At 39.2% G+C, this 18,384-nt stretch overlaps 1 protein-coding gene across 7 annotated transcripts in view; it reads left to right on the top strand.

The window, feature by feature from the left end:
* Positions 1 to 18,384, top strand: part of ntm (neurotrimin) — a 217,095-nt gene that overhangs the window by 184,530 nt on the left and 14,181 nt on the right. For all 7 annotated transcript variants that reach the window (XM_028983216.1, XM_028983214.1, XM_028983215.1 and 4 more), the window contains 2 exons: positions 1,035 to 1,267; positions 18,169 to 18,294. In XM_028983216.1, the coding sequence (XP_028839049.1) occupies positions 1,035 to 1,267; positions 18,169 to 18,294 (359 nt within the window). The remainder of the gene's footprint in view (positions 1 to 1,034; positions 1,268 to 18,168; positions 18,295 to 18,384) is intronic.

The raw sequence follows: 18,384 nt of genomic DNA, 5'->3' as shown, positions 1-18,384 counted from the left end.
ATTTTTTTTTTCTACTTGTGTCTTTCCATTGCATCGCAAACTATCCCAGTGGGCCACCAACTGATCCTCAATGACTTCAATTCTCATTGTGCCCATTACGCTTCGTACGGGGACACAGTTTTTTGTGCCTATCCCCCAGACAGCACATACCCTTGACTCTCCCTCTGCCAGGCAAAGAAAAGTACAACGAGTCACGTTTACCCCAGTGTACTGCTTCTTGTGCTTTCCGCATTGGCCCTCGCAGTGCTGTAGTCTCGCATAATGAGAGCATGGCTGGCATGCGGCACGTTCTGAAAAATGGGGATAATTTCTGATTCAGGTTATTCTTTGCCCGGCCTGGGTAAATTTAACGATCGTTTAAATATAAATCAAACGGAGTCATTGTGCCAGACTCTGGCCCCCACATCATTTGAATTTTGGATTGTTCACATATATTACTGTAATTGGGCTGCTGTCTTAAGTGCTAACTGAGCTGAGGCAATTAGGGCTAAAGTCAGGAAGGACATCTTGCAAGCTTCAGTCATAAACAGCGTAATATAAAATGGCTGTGCACTTAATCAATAAACTTTATGCTTATGTGCATCCAAAGCACTTTTTTATATGTATGGATGTATTTATTTTATTTATTTATTTATTTCCTGGCGCTTTGTGAGAGAATAGATAATATGGCCATTTTGCAAATAGCTGATTAAATGCTTCTTTGACTGAACTCACATTCTCACAGCTGTGCTTTTATTCTTACATAATGTAGATAATTTCCCCCCATTCCCTCCCCATCATTCTGTAATATGTTTCTGCTAATTGAAAAAAGCAACTTTTTATTTACAGTTTGCATACTTACATGGGCAAATGTACCACAAATTGTTTCATTGGCAAACGTAGCGCAGATGATTCATGTCTTTTCAACTTGTGGGCCATCGTTATTTTCAGAACTTCAATGAATTTCCCTACTTCATCTTAACTCAGAGCAGACCAAGTGCTTTACATGGTTATGCTGCTTGTAACCAAAATAAATTGGCTTCTTTTTCCCACAGTTGTGCCCAGGGCGATTTTGTGACACACACTGCCTGGCTGAACAGATCGAGTATATTGTATGCCGGAGAGGACAAATGGTCAGTGGATCCCCGGGTCAGCCTGGTGACACTCAACCAAGAGGAATTTTCCATCAAGATCGAAAATGTGGATATGACAGACGAAGGCCAGTACATTTGTGCAGTTCAGACCAGCAGCAAGCCAAGAACAACGTCTGTGCACATCATCGTGCAAGGTAGGGTTTGTGTTATTTCACCTTTGGCCATGTGCAACGGGTGACAGGTTAATAGAAAAACATAATTAAATTATTGGAGATATTCCTTGTAGGGTCCCTGGAAAGGTCAGTGTAAATCAATAGAAAGTAATGGTGAGTGATCACCTTTATGATGACTTATTCCCATCTATCCTGATGGGAGGGATATCTTCTAGGATGATGGTGTCCATGATATAAGTGTCACTGAATGGTTGATGAGCTTGAAAATGGTATAAATCGTGTGATGTGACCTTCAGTCAACAGACTATCCATCCATCTATCTATAGAATTTTATTTTACCATGTTAACAATCGGTATGAGTATGGTTACTTATTATGTGTATTATGATTATTTACCATAAAATGAGTTGCCAAGATAAAATAGGATGAATAAATAAATAAAAATACAGGCAGCTTTATGTAATACCATTAACATTAGCATGACAGTGAGTGCTCCCAAGATGATCTTCAGCCAGAAAGCCACATTAATTCTACTTTCATTAAGGTTAAAAAAAGCATGATCACCACAAATCTCTTTGAACCAATTTACAGTATTGCAATGTCATACTCTTTAATGAAGTGGATAATTATGCAATTAATGCTGATCAACAACATTATACCTTTGAGATGGTAATCAGTGGAACCTGTAGTAGGATGATTGATGACAGTGCCACTCCTGGGTACTGAGGCATTGGGGCATTGTAACAGAGCTTTCCTCTGACCCCCCCCCTTTTATCCATTTATTAATTGAAGGACCAGCAGCATCTGATTAATGAGAGAGGCCAATTTTTTTCCTGCTCACACGGAAGCTGACCTTAATGGTACTTCAACCGACTGTGGCATATGAAGCACAGTACAGACGGCTGTTTAATTATCACAGCTTCCATTTGGGAAGAATGAGGAAGTGGGATTGCTGGATCAGTTTTTGCCTTTTATTTGATAATGAGAAAGGTTAGGATCTAGACACTGAAGTCAGCATGCCCAATCAGAGACATTCCCTCATTATTGGTCTTGTTATAGAAATAATGAACAAGAACAGAAAAGAAAAAAAAACCTTCAAGAGAACAGAATCACAGCAGGGCAAGGTTCTTCAATTCCATTCCTGGGGGGCAAACACTAACTGCAGAGTTTTACATTCCACACCAACTGCTGAAACACAGTTGATTATACCCATAAAGGCTTTAATAAGTAGGTGATGACCTGAATCAAGCATTAAAAGCTGGGGAGAAGGTGCAGATTATAGGTCATGAATCTGATCAGTTATTGAAGTCTGAGTGGGATTCAGCTGTGGGGCATCATGGTCATGACTACAGGCAGCAGATTATTTCATTAAAATCATTCATTGATAGACAGATATACAGAAAGATAGATGATTCTTTGATGGTGTGCTATTAAACGTTCATGATACGTGCTGCATTGAAATGTAGAAATACATATACATACGTTCCACACTGTTTATATTTTGTTTTGCTTAATATTGATATAGAAAAATAAAATAAAATGAATTAAACTTTCCTTTCTGCTAAAACACTTATCATGATGCTAATAACCTAAACTAGACTGTTCACAAGGCCTTATGAATTTTTAAATGTATATATTTATTGTGACTGAAACAACAGCAATGATTTAATGCAATGATTACCTTTTTCATGAAGTTGAATTTTTTTCCCTGTTGAAGTTATTTTTTAAATGTATTTGTCTAGAAATCTGGCTAAATGAAAGTTATTTTACTTATTTTTATTATCATAGCTAGATGTCATGATCTGACTTCGAGGGGGGGCTCTGTCTCAGTGGTTCGGTATAGTCAGAGTTTCGCTTAGTCAATGTTGTGTTCCCGATTGCCCTGATTGTATGCATTTGTAGTATTGTAGTAGTATAAATGTGTGCCTATTGTATCTTGTCCTTGTCAGGTCATGACAATAAAGGCACAGATAATGAAAGTAAACCTTAATCCTCCTAAAAGGTTAACAGTATGTCATCATATAAAGAATGGTAATTGTAGAAATGCAATGCATTTTATTCAGGTTGTCAGATTTTTGATATCTTAAAGCTGTTATCAGAAAGTACAGTTCTTATGTGTCTGATAAACTGTTCTGCAAGTTGAAATTAATCATCATTTGGTAAATCATGATTTTATTCAAATTAAAGTTCTAAAGCACAATTGCACAGTTTGATCCGCACTAAGATAAGATAAGATTATCCTTTATTAGTTTTTTTTTTCTTTACAATTTACAGTAGATTAAGAAGAACTGTATTACAATGGTTTGAGTGTCAATATGAATTTTGGCCTCAATGATTCCCCAGTGGATTTGCTCAGCTTTTGTGGTCTAAAAGCATGTTGATAACTTTTTTCACGTAGGAGGCATGCCGGTTGTTTCTGAGGCCTCATAAAAGTGGTGATGCCGCACACTATGGTCCAGCACCCATATGCCGTTCCACCTGCTGGAAACAAGCCCTGGGGACTGATGCCCGTTTGAGTATTCATGCAGAGAGGAAATCTGTCTGCTGGCTCTCGTAGGGGTCAGCCTGGCCTTGAGGTTTGGGCAGGCCTTCGGATGTAACCCGTCTCAGTTTGCTTTAGATGGGACGCTGCCTGACTGCCTCTCCAGTCAGATGCAGTGCAGCTGAGGGTGGCCAGGTGTGGCCCAGCGCTGGTGACAGGGCCGGGGTCAGCCAGCCAGAGTGTCGTTTGAGGATAGTGTACTCAGCACATTCACCCATCCCTGGGCAGATACTATACTTCCCTGGCTGCTCCCAGAGCTTCCAGCTGGCCTCGGCGTACCAGGTGCATTTAATGGGGACAGACTGGTTCTTTTGGACTCAATCTGTTGGCCGCTGGAATTGAAACGAAGGAGCAGAATGGTTCTGCTTAGCTATCATTTCTGCTAATGTTTTCAGGACATTTGCCCAGTTGTTTCTATGCATTGCCTGGTAAAGTGGACTTTTTATTTATTTAGCTATTTATTTAGCTATTTTTAAGTTTGATATTTATTTTTTTCAGAAACAGAAAATCTTTGAAAAAAGAAAAACCATGACGTTTTGACTTGTGGATAAATTTGAACTCCACTGGCCCTAGTGTACAGTTTCATTGTCGATATCAGAATCTTCCATTGTAGATCAGATATTATTTTATCCGAAAGGAATCTCTAATTAAATTAGTCCCCAGTCTGTGTAGACCTTGTGTCTGCTTCAGGGGGTTGCATCAAGTATCTGGTGAAATTTTTTTCGCTCACTCTGAACACTCTGACTGTACAGTGGAGGACACAATTCGCTTAATCGGAAAAGCGTAGGATTTCTGATACCTTCTTTAGTCACAAGGTGAACTGCTTTTTATGCCAGACATGTCACAGAACCCCTGCTCCCCGCTGGCTGAGGGAACCAAATTTCCCAGCCTGTGAAGGTAAATACACTTCAGAACAGATTGTAAACCACTGCTTGGGGGAGGAAGATTTTTGACACATTCTTTTATAAATCTTTTATAATATAGTGAAGTGTTCTGCACACAGATATTTAAAAAAAAACATTTATCTCCTGTGCATCTTCTCTAACAGTCTTGACCACAATACTGCGTAAAATCACTAATTAATAATCGTCATTTTCGATTTGTCATAGTCCGGCATTTATTATTTTTATTTTTACTGCATTTATTATTATGGTACTACCTGTGCTGTCAGCTAAACACATGAGTTTAGTAAACAGGCCAATGAAAGAGCTGCGCTGTTGCTGTGGCAACAGTGGGTCAAAAAGCGGCTGATTGAGAGCGCTCTGCGATGCTTTAACAGAAAGGTCACACTCTATGTAGTGCCTGGACACAAATGCACGGGGGATTTACTACAACATGCCACTACTCTAATAATAATAATTTGTCGTATTTTAATGCAAATTTTAATTTCACCATCATCATGATCTCAGATTATGCATTTAAAAAGTAATTAATAAAATGTTCAGTTTCCACAGTGATGTCATAATCGAGCTAAAAACCCGGGATGCACACAGAGGGGTTGGACATGGAAAATCAAGCATCTAATATCTACAGAAGATTCAGATCATAAAATGCATTGCTGTGCGTGAAAACAAGAGTCTGCACTGACTCTGTTCAAACTTGTCTGAGGCAAGCGAGTATGGTAACAGCACTCTGGAGTCCTAATTTCAACTGCCTGCAGATGATAAGTGAAATATATAAGTAACCGCTTATGCAAAATAACACCCTTAGTCCTTGTTCTCTACCCTGGAGTATGTTGAGTCAGACTGATTAACACTAAAATGCTTCTTGAGTCACAAACACACACACACACACACACGCACACACACATATATATATTCCACAGTTCCACCGTAAACAAAATTTCTAGGTGACATTAGAGTAGAGTCACCACTGCGAAAATGCTTAATACCACCGAGGTTCTGAAAAATCCTGTCTAAAATCCTTCTAAATTATGCAACTCATCAGAGGACTCAATTACATGCATCACTTTATTAACAGAGGGGTTTTAGCAATATTATACTTTCACGAACAATTCAGGGATTGTGCGCAGTAGTCAAATGGCTGATTTCTATAGCCACATGTCTTTTTTATAGCTTTCTTTATTGTTTAAAAGTAGACTGATATGAAGGGGCGCAAACGTACAATTACATATCTTTTAAACATGCATCTGTTCTGTTCAGATTCTGTACAGGATTTGATGTTCTAGACTAAGAGCTCAATTCAAGATCACAATTTTGACAAATTCCATTCGTTCTCACTAATTTGTCCAGTGAAGTCCACAGACTAAAATTAGTAGCAGGTTTTGATTCGCTAAATGCAATTCCTAAGCGATTAAGCTTTTTTTCTCTCTCTCTCTGTCGCTTTCAGAGAGCAAAGTGTTGCAACCCGTGTGAAATTTGAGTGCTCCATCCAGCAATTTAGCATCTGTACTCACACTGTAAGGACATGATAATTATATGGATGAATTTGATAGGTCTATTGAAAAGCCACAGTTATAAAAGTGTTACAGCTTGGTATTTTGCTAATAGGACATGTTTTTTATTTTGTGAATATGCGTAGCATTTATGTGCATAATTAGTCTTAAGACAAATTACTGCAATTGGTTAAATGTTGATTGTATGATGGAAGGGATGGTATGTACAAATTTTCTCGTTATGAAATAGGCATGGGATAATTTTTCATGCAATAAACGCTGGTCAAGGTTTACAACAGATTAATTCCAAAACTTGCAAAAATGGCTTGGTCGTAGCAGAAGGAGAGTGCCAAAAATATATATAAATATAAAACACATTTCAGGTTTTGCAGGTTGGGATGTCTGAGGCATGTTTTATATGTTAATAAACTGTTAACAGCTCTGGTGTCTTTGGTTTCAGTCTGGTAATATTACCAAAAATGTGCTAAAATCCGATAAAGAAAAGTTTGATTCTCTCTGAAGGCATCAAAACTATGAAAACCACACAGTGTGTGTATCCTCCTATACACTCCTACAAACACATTCATTTATCTATCTAAATATTTATTTATGTATTTATTTGGGGGGGTTGTCATTTAACTAGGGAAATCCTACAACAGCATGTATCTTTGCATACCTATTCTTGTGTTGACGCATGTTTTCCAGCAGATTTGTTCGTGTAGGAGGACACACTGCGGCGATGATGTCTGCAGAGGTGGAACATGTTTATCTGTCAGCTCTAATTCACTGAAAGCAGAATACCCCGACTATGAATAGAACACATTTTTTTCAAAGTACTTTTTGTTGCATTTTGTCCGTTAATGTGCATTGTTCATTGGTCAAGGAGAAGCAGAGATAACTCAGACTAATCTCCACAAACTGTACAGCTATATTTATGAGAAGAGTCAGGATCTGCTCCAGGCTAGAGGACAGCATGACACACTGTTTAGTTTGTCTCACTGCAGTGACTTCACTAACTCAGAGAAGCTGAGAGAGCTTCTTCTTCTTCTTCTTTTTTAACAATACTCCTTTCCAGTTGGTTCTTAAGTTTTATCGCTAATAATAAGATAGACTGTAAGCAGCCTGTGAGTGAACATATGTTGGAATGTCAATAAAAAAAACAACAATAGGTTTGTCCTTGAGATTTAGATTTCACCCAGTGCTGTCCAGGATTTAACTCGTCACCTCTGCAAAAAAATTTCAAATAATTATTTTGGTTTAATGCAGCATTGGTGCATGCAAAGCCCCTCCCTTTTTTATATTAATTGAACCACAGCAGCATTGTCATTTCATTGTCTCTAAAGCAGCCATGACCAATTCATACAACTTACATAATTACTGCAGTAGTTGATGAGAATCGCCATATTTTCCCAAGACATTTAGTGGCTGTCATGTTACCAAAAAGCTTCCCTTTTAGAAAAAGAAAGAGGAGAAAATCAATTATGCATTAAATGAAATAATCAATCACTAAGTACAATTAAAATGTATTGTTGTCAAGAAATCAGACTACTTTTGAGCCTTTGGGAATTAACACACTAACTTGTTTTGCTTATGCCCATCTTTTAGGTTCAGTAAAATAAAAGGCCTATATTCAGCTATTATTTTTAAATAATTAATGATAAGGGAAGCCTTACATTCTTCTGTTCTTATAATCTGAGCATCTTTCAAATAAATACTTTAAAAATATATATTGACCTATATTTGCTCTACCTGCTCTAATGTATTGCTGTCTTTAAAGTCAAATTCCAGTTTGTTTGATAAAGTCCAGTTTGTTTTCCAGCCTACAAAAGAATCAGTCTTTTAGACTTTTCTGGGGCTGCAGCTCATACTTTTGTTCTCATTTTTCACTCTACCTTGCTTATGTTTGCTCCTCATGATTATTTTATTCATGGAATGCAATCCACCCATGATTTACTCATCAATGAATGTTTCAACTCAAATTGAAGATATATGGGTAATTTGCTCACTAATGTCTGTTGTCCAGTATGTACATTGGTGGGTGTTTTGCCAGCATGAGTAATTAAAATCACATCAGCCTTTCCCTGTGCATAGAATGTTTGTGGTACCTCGGGATACCACTGTTTAGAATCCCACTCTTCAGTAGGCGCTTCAGTACCTTTCACTTTGTTGTGCTGATCATAAGTCCGGTTTTGCGTTTTTTGTAGGTTTTGTTGATTAACAGTTTCACATGATTCAATGGCCACAGTTCAATTTTTAGAATCAGGCTAATGTTAGATTAAAAGCAGCAGAAAATACATGACATTTTCATGACAGTTTAAACATAATGAAGGCATGCAGGCTATCTACCATTCTCCTTTTAATGAAAATGTAAAAATCCTATATGTATGAGACATAATCTCTCTGAATTGTGACATTTAAATGTTAGAGACAATTGAAATACCTTTTTTTTTTCACAACTGTAGATCTTTACCCTGGGAGATACCCTGGGAGATTTGCTCTACACCACTCTTCGCATTGCAGGCATTTGAAGGCTGTGCTGTTTGAAACCATCAGATGGATCAGATGAATGAACCCAGAGCCACCTCAATTCTCTCCACAACCCCATTCAGTCAGCACTTATTTGTAATCTCTGAAGGCTACGTTATGTGGTTGATTGCCTTCTATGACTTGCTCCATTAGAATGCATACATGGTCATGACTACCAACTCCCATTATCCACAAATAGCAATTGTTATCATGGCTGACTAGGATCCACCGTTGGGCTGGAGACGTCTCTAAGTTCATCATACGTTGAATTACTGTAAGTACTTCACATAGTCAGGAAAACCTAATGTTGTCTTGCAATGTAGTCGTTTTTTTTTTTTTTTTTTTCCAGCCCAACACACCATAACCACACAAAATGGAGAGGAGGACATGAGCAGATTACTGTCTGGAAATGAAATGGCAATAATTACGTACCTAATAAATAATAAGGTACGTGATATATGATTGCTTAATAATAAGCAATCATATAGCTCACTACCACGGTATTGAAATCTTGATTATCTGCATCAGATTTCCAGGTTGTCATGCTCCCAGTTACTCAGTTGTGAGAATTCAGCAACTTAGTTAGTTAGAATTAGAGAATTCAGCAACTTAATGTTGCCCCAAAGTTCTCTGCTATCCATCATCCTGTCAGGAATCATTCCCACTCCCTGTCGATGCGTTCTGACTTTCACACAAGACACTTGCCAAAAAAGAGAATATGAAGTGTCATTGTGAATGTCAACAGGGTTTAAATTGAAACAGACCAATGTATGATTGGCCTTAGAAGTATCCCACTTTCACTCAAGTGAGCAGTGGCCAGTTAAGACTAGGTGATGATTGGCTGTCCATAATTGCATAATTGCCCTGGAATGATGATTCAAAATGTAGGAGGCAAGCCTTTTCTGTGTTTTTTGCATCCAAAAGCCTTGAAAAAAAATTTTGCACATATAATATTTTGTAATGGTTGACTGAGGAAATACCATGCTAATTGTCGGTGCCTGAAAGAGGTCATCATTTGCATTTCCAATTATGACATTTTGCTCTAGATTCTAAAATTTTGGCTATAGCTGTGAATCAAACATTATGATTTGGTTAATTTGTGATGGAAATTTATATTGCAAATTCCAACATTTTATGTGGTTGCTCAATACTTTCTATTAATTACCCAATGAGCAATTAAAGCCCCAATGTGCCCTGGGACTGCCTCGCAGACAGCTGTTCACAGATCATGGTGTGGCATCACGGTAACAACCCACTGCAAAACTTCCCTTAAGGAGTCTGTCAAGAGAACAGTGACACAAAAAGCGGTGTCTGACAAGTATTACGATGCAGCTCTAGATATATAACTTAATTTTTTTTTTTCTACAATGCCTCAGAATACCAGAAGTAATAAGTAATGACCTTAACTAGGTCACTTAGTGTAGTTCGGAGGTTCTGACTCTAATGATGATAGTCATGGCATTCAGTAGTTTTGATGAATAATATTTATTTTATTGCCATTTCGTGATTTTTTATGCTGAAGCATGCACAACATATATGTTATTTACAACTAATTAACAATGTCAACTGATAAAAGCTGTTTTTTGCAGAACCTACTTTTGCATCTATAGGCATGGGAATCAAGGCTAGAAGCTCCTATTTGGAGCTTCTGAAAGTGAAGCGATACACTGCAGCACAGCACTTGGTGCACACAACGAAACGTGTCCTCTGCATTTAACCCATCACCTTAGTGAGTGGGCAGCAGTGTGTGGGGAAGGTATCTTGCTCAGTAGCACCTTAGTGGCACCTGGTGATTTGAACAACCTTCCCATTACGGGTCTGTTTCTTTATCCGCTAGGCCACCACCACCCGATTGTCAAGTGTAGTAACCAGTTTGTTTATGCTAAAAGCCTGAGACGCATCTGGGCACAAAGAGAATATCCTCCGGTGCTTTGAGCCAAGGCACGCTTTCATATTGCCGTAGACAACAGTAGCCAATTTAGAAGTGCATTCCACACTATTTGTCAGTTGTTATTTTGCCGTTTGTGGCTCTGTGTAGGCTAGAACTGTTTCACTTAGGATCAACTGAGCCCTTAGACTCTGAGCAAATTGAGTTTCACTTATGATCTTTCTTATGAAACCAAACATCTGAATATGTTCTGAACCAGTGCAGTTTTGCACTGCGTATTTATTCAACATTTGTCACAAGCACATTCTACTTGTCAGCAGGGTGGCGTTGCCTTCTCCTATTTCATTTCAGATGGTGTTGTACATCTAAATCTGACAACAAGACAGTCATCTGTCTGGCATAAGCATGAACAAGCATCATTGCTGTAAAGGACCGCTATAAAACTGAATAATCCTGAGCGATGCGGGTAATAATTTGACTTATTATATATGATCTTCTTGATGTATTTAAACACGCTGACATTACATGCTAAGTGTGCAGATTGTTTGCTAGTGTCAGGTCAACAATGTCCTTCAGGTCAACAATGTCCATCTTCCACTACCCTTGGTTCTATTGAAAGTGCCTAGTGTAATGTGAGCTCCCCCAGCCCCTCAAATAACACTTTACAATCATGGTTTCATAGAAATGGTATTTGGATTCTATAGGAACTGCAGTGCAATTAAAGGTTTACGTGGCACAGTGTGCATTATAGTACAATAAAATACAGGAGCAAGCAAAATAAATACATTTGCAAATGCTGCTTATATGCATTTACATGCAGTTATTAATACCTGGAGTAACTAGTACAGCCGACACAATTAATGAACTCAATGTTATAAATTTAAGACATCAATATAATATGAAAACCATAATGTTTACTCATGTTTATTCATGTTGATTTCACATCTCCGCTTCCATGCTAAATCCAAGGCTCTGCCTCCTTACATCTAAATTTGGTAACATATTCTATTGACTCAGGAAACCTTTGAAGCTTTGAAATCCCCTGTAAAAACTGGAGGGGAAGCTACAACTCTATTAGAAAGCAATTTAACATGGCTTACCTCACACAGAGGTTGAAGCATTCCAGTCTTCAGGCACACACAGGCAGATCTCTTTATTGGATGTGTGACAGCCTGTGCAATAAAACTGAGCCTTTTTTTCCCCACAGTAAGCATTTTATTGGCTTTGAATGTAGTTTTTTTGTCCACTGTGCTAGTTATTCATACGGCGTGCAGGAATATGGTTAGGGCAGATAGCGGCTTCTTATGGCAGAGATACTTCAGCGCCTTTTAAATGCCGTGCTGATAAAGGCTTGTACACAATTCGCTATTTATTACGGCGCGGGCGATTCGGTTATTGTAATCAGTTGCCTGGCTCACGAGCTGGACGTGGACGTCATTTTAAAAGCATCTCGCTGAAAGGTTACAGCTACAGTGTGCCGTTGGGGACATAATTGTTGATGGAACAGGCCACTCTTGATGCTGGGGTATTGCGTGTATGATGCGGTAAAAACCACACACACGTTTTGCTCTCCGCGCTATCGCGTTCCAGTTGCTGCTGGTGTAGCCGCCACAGTCTAATAGATTTCCAGCAAGGCTGCAATTCTCCTCCGTGGGTACAGTGATAGCAGTCTGTCATTTGCTGGGAGTGAATTTGTGAAGTGTTGTGATGTGGGATTTCTGCCTTAACGCCTTGCCAATTACCTCCGTTCTGTTTTTGGAAATGAATTCATGCTGTTGAGCTTTTCTTAGAAACCCGTGGTGGCAGTCCTGTCCCCCCCTGCGGGGAAGGCAGCAGGAGATAGATAGATAGCATGTTTTTCAGCTGTTCTGCATGCTTCAGTACAGCCAATATTCTATTTTATTCTATTCTATTCCATTCTATAACAAGGTCTCCCCTTGTTCCTGTTACCTGGCGATCCTAATTTATGGCAAACATATAAATTCATGCTCATCCATCAATTCATGCATCTTGGAGGCATATGTGAGCAAGTTCATGACAACCCCTGGCCATGTCGCCAGATTTAGAATAGATTTCTATCGACAAACGCTACACTTTCGTGTACCGTTTTGAGGACCCATATTTACTCATTAATCTTTTTGCAGAAGAAGACAAAGATTGTTTTGTGACTCAGAGCATCATCCTATGCAGCATTTTTGGAAAAAATTTCAACTTAAGATGGTTGAGAATTGCGTAACCTCATGTGTGTCATCTTATAGTTTTCAGTTTTGTTCTACACTGAAGAAATAGTCAGAAAAAGTGAATGACCCATAAATGAATATTGCTAAATATTAATGAATACATTTGGAAAAGCTGGTTCAAGCCTAGAAAAGTCACAGTTTAACCTCCTCAGTGCTTAAAAATGATAATACATCCTCTCCTGACCCCGGCAGCGTCACAGTGTTAAAAAGTCAAAACTGTGCCTGATATGTTTAATTCAACATGACTTTTACAAACTGAATTTGGTTGTAAAATTGTTCAAGGGGGATATAGCATTCCAGTGGATGCTGAAAGCAGGTCACAACACATCAATAATGTAGGTTGGAAGGAAACATAAAAAAACATTAATGATATTTAAAAAATTGGATCTATAAGAAAACTGTTAAACGAACCCTTAACACACAAATTAAACAAGTTAAGGCGAACTCTCCCTGCACTTTTTCATGTGCGGGCAGAAGGGATTTGAACAGATTTAAAATAAATTATTTATAGGCAAATGTCTCCAAAGGAGCAGCTCTTGTCGGGTGTAACTGAACTGGGATAAAACACAACCAGTGTGCTTCTATTTTGATGCACACAAAGCAGCGATCCTCAACCTTTGCTAAAATCTGTGCGGCTTTGAAATGGAAATGTCCCTATTCTGGAATGTAGCGCCATTTCCGCTGCTTCATGCCCCCCATGCCTTTATACGGATAAATAGATATACTCATTTACTTGGGATGTGACTCAATATTAGTTATCCTTTTCTTTTTTCTGCAAATGTGCAATATGTACGTTCGCACTCTATAACTGCCATCATGTCTGTGCCTTCAATATACAGGGACTGTGCAACTGATGTCTCTCACATGAAGCACTTGTAATGCAAAAATGTTGCGGCATGTATGGTAATCAATGCAGAGTTATGCCGTGCAAACACTGAGAGTGAAGCAGAACGTCTGCAGGTTCTGCCGGGTTCCCCAATCAGGAATGGAGCCACAGAGAAGTTCTCTGGCTTGTTAAGATCTGATGTGTTGCATGGTGCAGGAAACTCCAACCGGTAAATAAATAAATCCATAAAAACACTGGCTGTTCAATTTTGAATTCATTTCTCATATATATTCCGGACACTCCAGGAACACAGTCAGGTCAGTGCCGTGGCGTTGCTCACATGAGAGATGTCCCCAGTGGCACCCTTGCGGAAGAGCCGGTGGCCTTGACCAAGCAGCATTTCTGCTGACTCAGCTGTCTTCCGGCGGTGAGGTCATTTCCTGCAGAGGGTGTGTGTATTTGTGTGTGTGTGTGTGTGTGTGTGTGTGTGTGTGTGTGCACTTTCTTTTTTATTAGATCCACAGGGCAGATCATGGGATGAATTCAAACAAGACAATTTACTGTCACTTGAAGTCCCTTTTAGATGGAAATTTGCTGAAATGCATTGTGATGGGATTCCACTGTGGTGTCAAGGACACAGTTTGTGCACAGTTTGGTTCTTGAAAAAAAAAAGTTGTGTTACTTTTCACAACTTTAAATAAATCAATGAATCCAAAGATAATAGTTTTAATATAGGGTTATTTTATTATTAATCCATATTGCTAACTATTCCCCTATTCATCTCCAGTGTGTACTTTGCAGTATATTTATAATAATGTTCTGCTGGGATAAATTGGCCATATTCTGTAAGTGGGGCAGCATTTTATATAGGACAAAGAGCTCATGTATGCATATTATTCTCTGCTCTATGACTTAATGCGATATTTTAATGCCTTTTGCTGTGTGCTAGTTTGCTGAGTGTTTCTTTTTTATTGCGGTCTGAAAAAGCTACACAAAAGCAGGGATTAGCCCTCAGCCAGCGCACTCCATTTTTTTTTCTTTCAGCGATCAATAAATCAGTCAGGTGGAATGCATTTTGTTTGCATTTTTGATGCGGAATAAAAAAGCAATTATGTCTGCTTTTTTTTTTTCTTATAAATGCACCTCTTTTGTAATGAGCCTCATAAAAGGGAAAGTGGAATGAATTTGGGCTTCTCTTTGTCACCTCTTCAAACACGCAGTCATACTCCAAAGGTTTGAAAGACCCGTGCTGTCACCACCGCCGACGCGATGAAATGCTCACGCAACATGCCGACCTCTCTGTTTAGCACAGGCCTGTCAGTCAGCAGTGCCGGGACAGAACCCATCTCTGATGTCTGTATTATTTATTCATTGACTGATTTATATAAGACACCTAGAGCTATACCGCAAAAAAATCATCTCAGAAATGACACGAGATGTTCATTATTACTCGGATGAAAGCTGCAGGCCTGTGTTCTGATCGCAGGGACCAGCACGTTAAAACACTGCTGCCACTGCCGCCTTTGATTCGGCCGTTTTATAAAATTCCTGGCTCAGCAGGTCCCTCTCGACGCACCGCTCCTCTTGGAGTACCTATTCCTTCTAACCCTGATCTCATGTCTTGTTTAAAGGTTTGGACTTAATTTCTATAATTTTACACAGGCTCATGCCTGCATGGTAAATAAGCGGTCATGTGATGCGTCCAGATTAAACTTTTTTTTTACATTTATGGCACCTAGCAGACACCCTTATCCAGAGTTACTTACAACCAGTAGTTACAGGGACAGTCCCCCTGGATAGTAGTAATGGGGGTTTGAAACTGGGTCTTCTCGTTCCTAGACTACTACTATAAGGGCGAGAAATAAGCGAAAATATTTTGACCATGAATAAATTATGTTAATAATTCTTGACATTAGGCAAATGAACTGCGTGCATGTTCACATTTGCATAACATGGTGAGCTTTTATCGAACATGTTCCTTCCATTCTGTCTGGAACAAAAGATTTTTATTTGTACAAGATGGTAGGCGGAGTCAACGGTACAGTACGCCCACTTTTTGCTTTCTGACTAATGAGCTCTAATTCTTTGGCAGTGCGCATCAGAGATGGTGCCTAGCCGCCCACCTACACTAAACCGTGTAACTCACGTCTGTACGTGCAGCGTTCAACTATTTACATCAAACCGATCATTTCCCCACACGTTTCCTTTTCCTGTGGTAAAGTCAGATTCGACGGCCTCCACCACCAATGTTGGGCTGTAAACAGGTTCGAGCTTGTAAACAGCTGTTCTTGTCGGGCTCGGGCTGGGTCGGGCCTAACTTTTAAGGCCCGAATACAGCTCTTGTCCTGGTCCATTCTGTATTTTCATCCATAATTGGTCCGCACAATCCGATTTGGAACATGAAGCAGATGCTTGTCACACGCTGTATCCACCGTAGAAAGTGTGTGCAGAGAGGGTCGGGGATTAAAAGGCCTAAACCAGCTGTGGCGCTTTGATGCCTGCTACTGCAAAATGTCTCAGTAAGAAAAGAGGAAGAGAGTAAAAATCAAATTAGGATCTTCCTGAAAAAACCTGGACTGTTGAACCACAGATTCACCAGCTCCAGGGCATCTCATTATACTGGTTAGGACATGTGGGTACTTTGTTGAATCTTTTACATCCTTGTACCACTTGGACAGTCTCAGGAGGACCATCCGAATACCCTGAGCCATTCAGGCATATTAGCAATGCAGAGTGTAATGTCAGGAACTGTGGGTTACTAAGGGTCAGTGAACGACATAAAATGGCTGAGAAAAAAAAGGTGGGATAAAGGTTTTCTGTATTTCCCATGATCCCAAAGGATGAATTGTGTGTTTGAAGACTTCTGATTTGCTCACTGAGCCCATGGTGGGCCACTCATCATAGTAAAATCCACAGAAAATCAGTCTGTCAATCCAGAAGGTTTCACAGGAATGAATGTTGATGTTGTACCCACACGCTGCAGCTCGCTGGAAGCGTTTCTAGATAACGATATAGCCACCACAGCAGCTTCATTAGAGCATTGTCTAACATGCATGTTAAGAACGTCACTCCCTAAACCCATAATGCTAAAAAACTTAATTACTTAATGTAATAACCTAATGTTTGCAGGGTAATGAATAAAAAATAAGTAATAAGAAAAAAGACCATTTAACATTTTGGTTATTCATTTAGTTAAAACATATATGAAGATTTATGATTTTAATAAACCTTTCTCTAATATTTTTTTGTTTTTGGATAGGACTTGAAGTCTTAATTTAAGTGTATTCAGCTTGTATTCTAATCATGTAATGTAAAGTGCATAGAGATACTGCTGTGTGTATGTGTGTGTGTATGTGTGTGTGTGTGTGTGTGTGTGTAGCTGCTGGTAAAACAAGGTTCTGACTACATTAACAATAGGAGTTTGGTAACAGCCAGCACCACTGCAGATGAGCAAAACTTGTACACAACTTAGGGCTGAATCTGACATTGGCTGAGATTCACTTCCATGTTAAGGTTATGCAGACAAGCCACAATTCACACATCCCTGAAGCAAGGATATGCAAGTGGGTGCTGTTTCTACAGAACACATCCACCTAGCAGCTCATGCATGCAATTATTTCAGATGCTGCCCAAATGCTTTATTAAGCGTGCTTGCGCACACACACACACTGGCACACACATTCTTACACATATGCACACTCCACATTTGCTATATTGGAAAAAACAAAGGTCATCCTGCATTTCCAGAAGCAACATCATGAAGATAGGAACGCTTTTTTAAGCTTCAGCAATGTTCGCAAAACACTGTTGGCAATTTAGCTATTTAGCTTTATAATAGCGCTGAATGTATACTGTGTAGGTGTGTGCGTGTATTACAACACAATACAGTTCTGCAATATGTTTGAAAAGAGATGAAAACTGAAGGTAAATCTGAAATTCAACCGTAGTCCTTGGGTCTTTGTAAAGGATTTCTGAAATCTGGTGAGCCCAGGGAACCACCACCCAGGATTAACGATGAAGTGTTTGCTATCTCGAGACAAATTGAGACCTTGGAAGCCTGGGATGTAGGTGGCGTTAGGCATACTAGCAAGTCGTGTTTTGCACAGCATGAGTGGGTCAGTTACTGTAGATAATCAATAAGTTGCATGAGGCCAAGAAATTGACATCACTCAGGAGCTGTGGGGGGTGAAAAGAAAACATTTTCACATCAGTGGGGAGTCTACTTTTTTTTTTTCTTCTCTAAACACAAGAACACCGTCACTACCCCTACAAAATGTATGTATTTGCTCCCAAATGAAAAAAGCTAAATTGCTCACATGGATTGAGTCAATGGCATTCATTTTATCAATTGAATCATTTTCAGAATGTACTTCAATGTTATTCATGTTGTTTTTTTTACGTTTTTGTTCTGAAAGACCGTGCATTTTGAAAATGTAGTTCTTGACCACTCCAACAGATGGTTATGCTCCAGTAAAAAGCAATTTTGTATTTTTTTTGTTCCTTCAGTCCCCCCCAAAATCATGAGCTTATCTAAGGACATAGTGGTCAACGAAGGCTCCAATGTCACCCTGATGTGTTCTGCCAGCGGGAAGCCGGAGCCCTCCGTAACCTGGAAACTGCTGTCTCCATCAGGTAAGAGATAAGAATTTCTTCTCTCATCCCCATTTACTTATTTCATTCATTGATTATTTTATCCTTGGCACAAAAAAAAAACGAAACAGC

The sequence above is a fragment of the Denticeps clupeoides genome, chromosome 6 (assembly GCF_900700375.1).
Source record: "Denticeps clupeoides chromosome 6, fDenClu1.1, whole genome shotgun sequence".
Lineage (NCBI taxonomy): Eukaryota > Metazoa > Chordata > Actinopteri > Clupeiformes > Denticipitidae > Denticeps > Denticeps clupeoides.
This window is presented reverse-complemented; position numbering and strand designations above follow the sequence as displayed.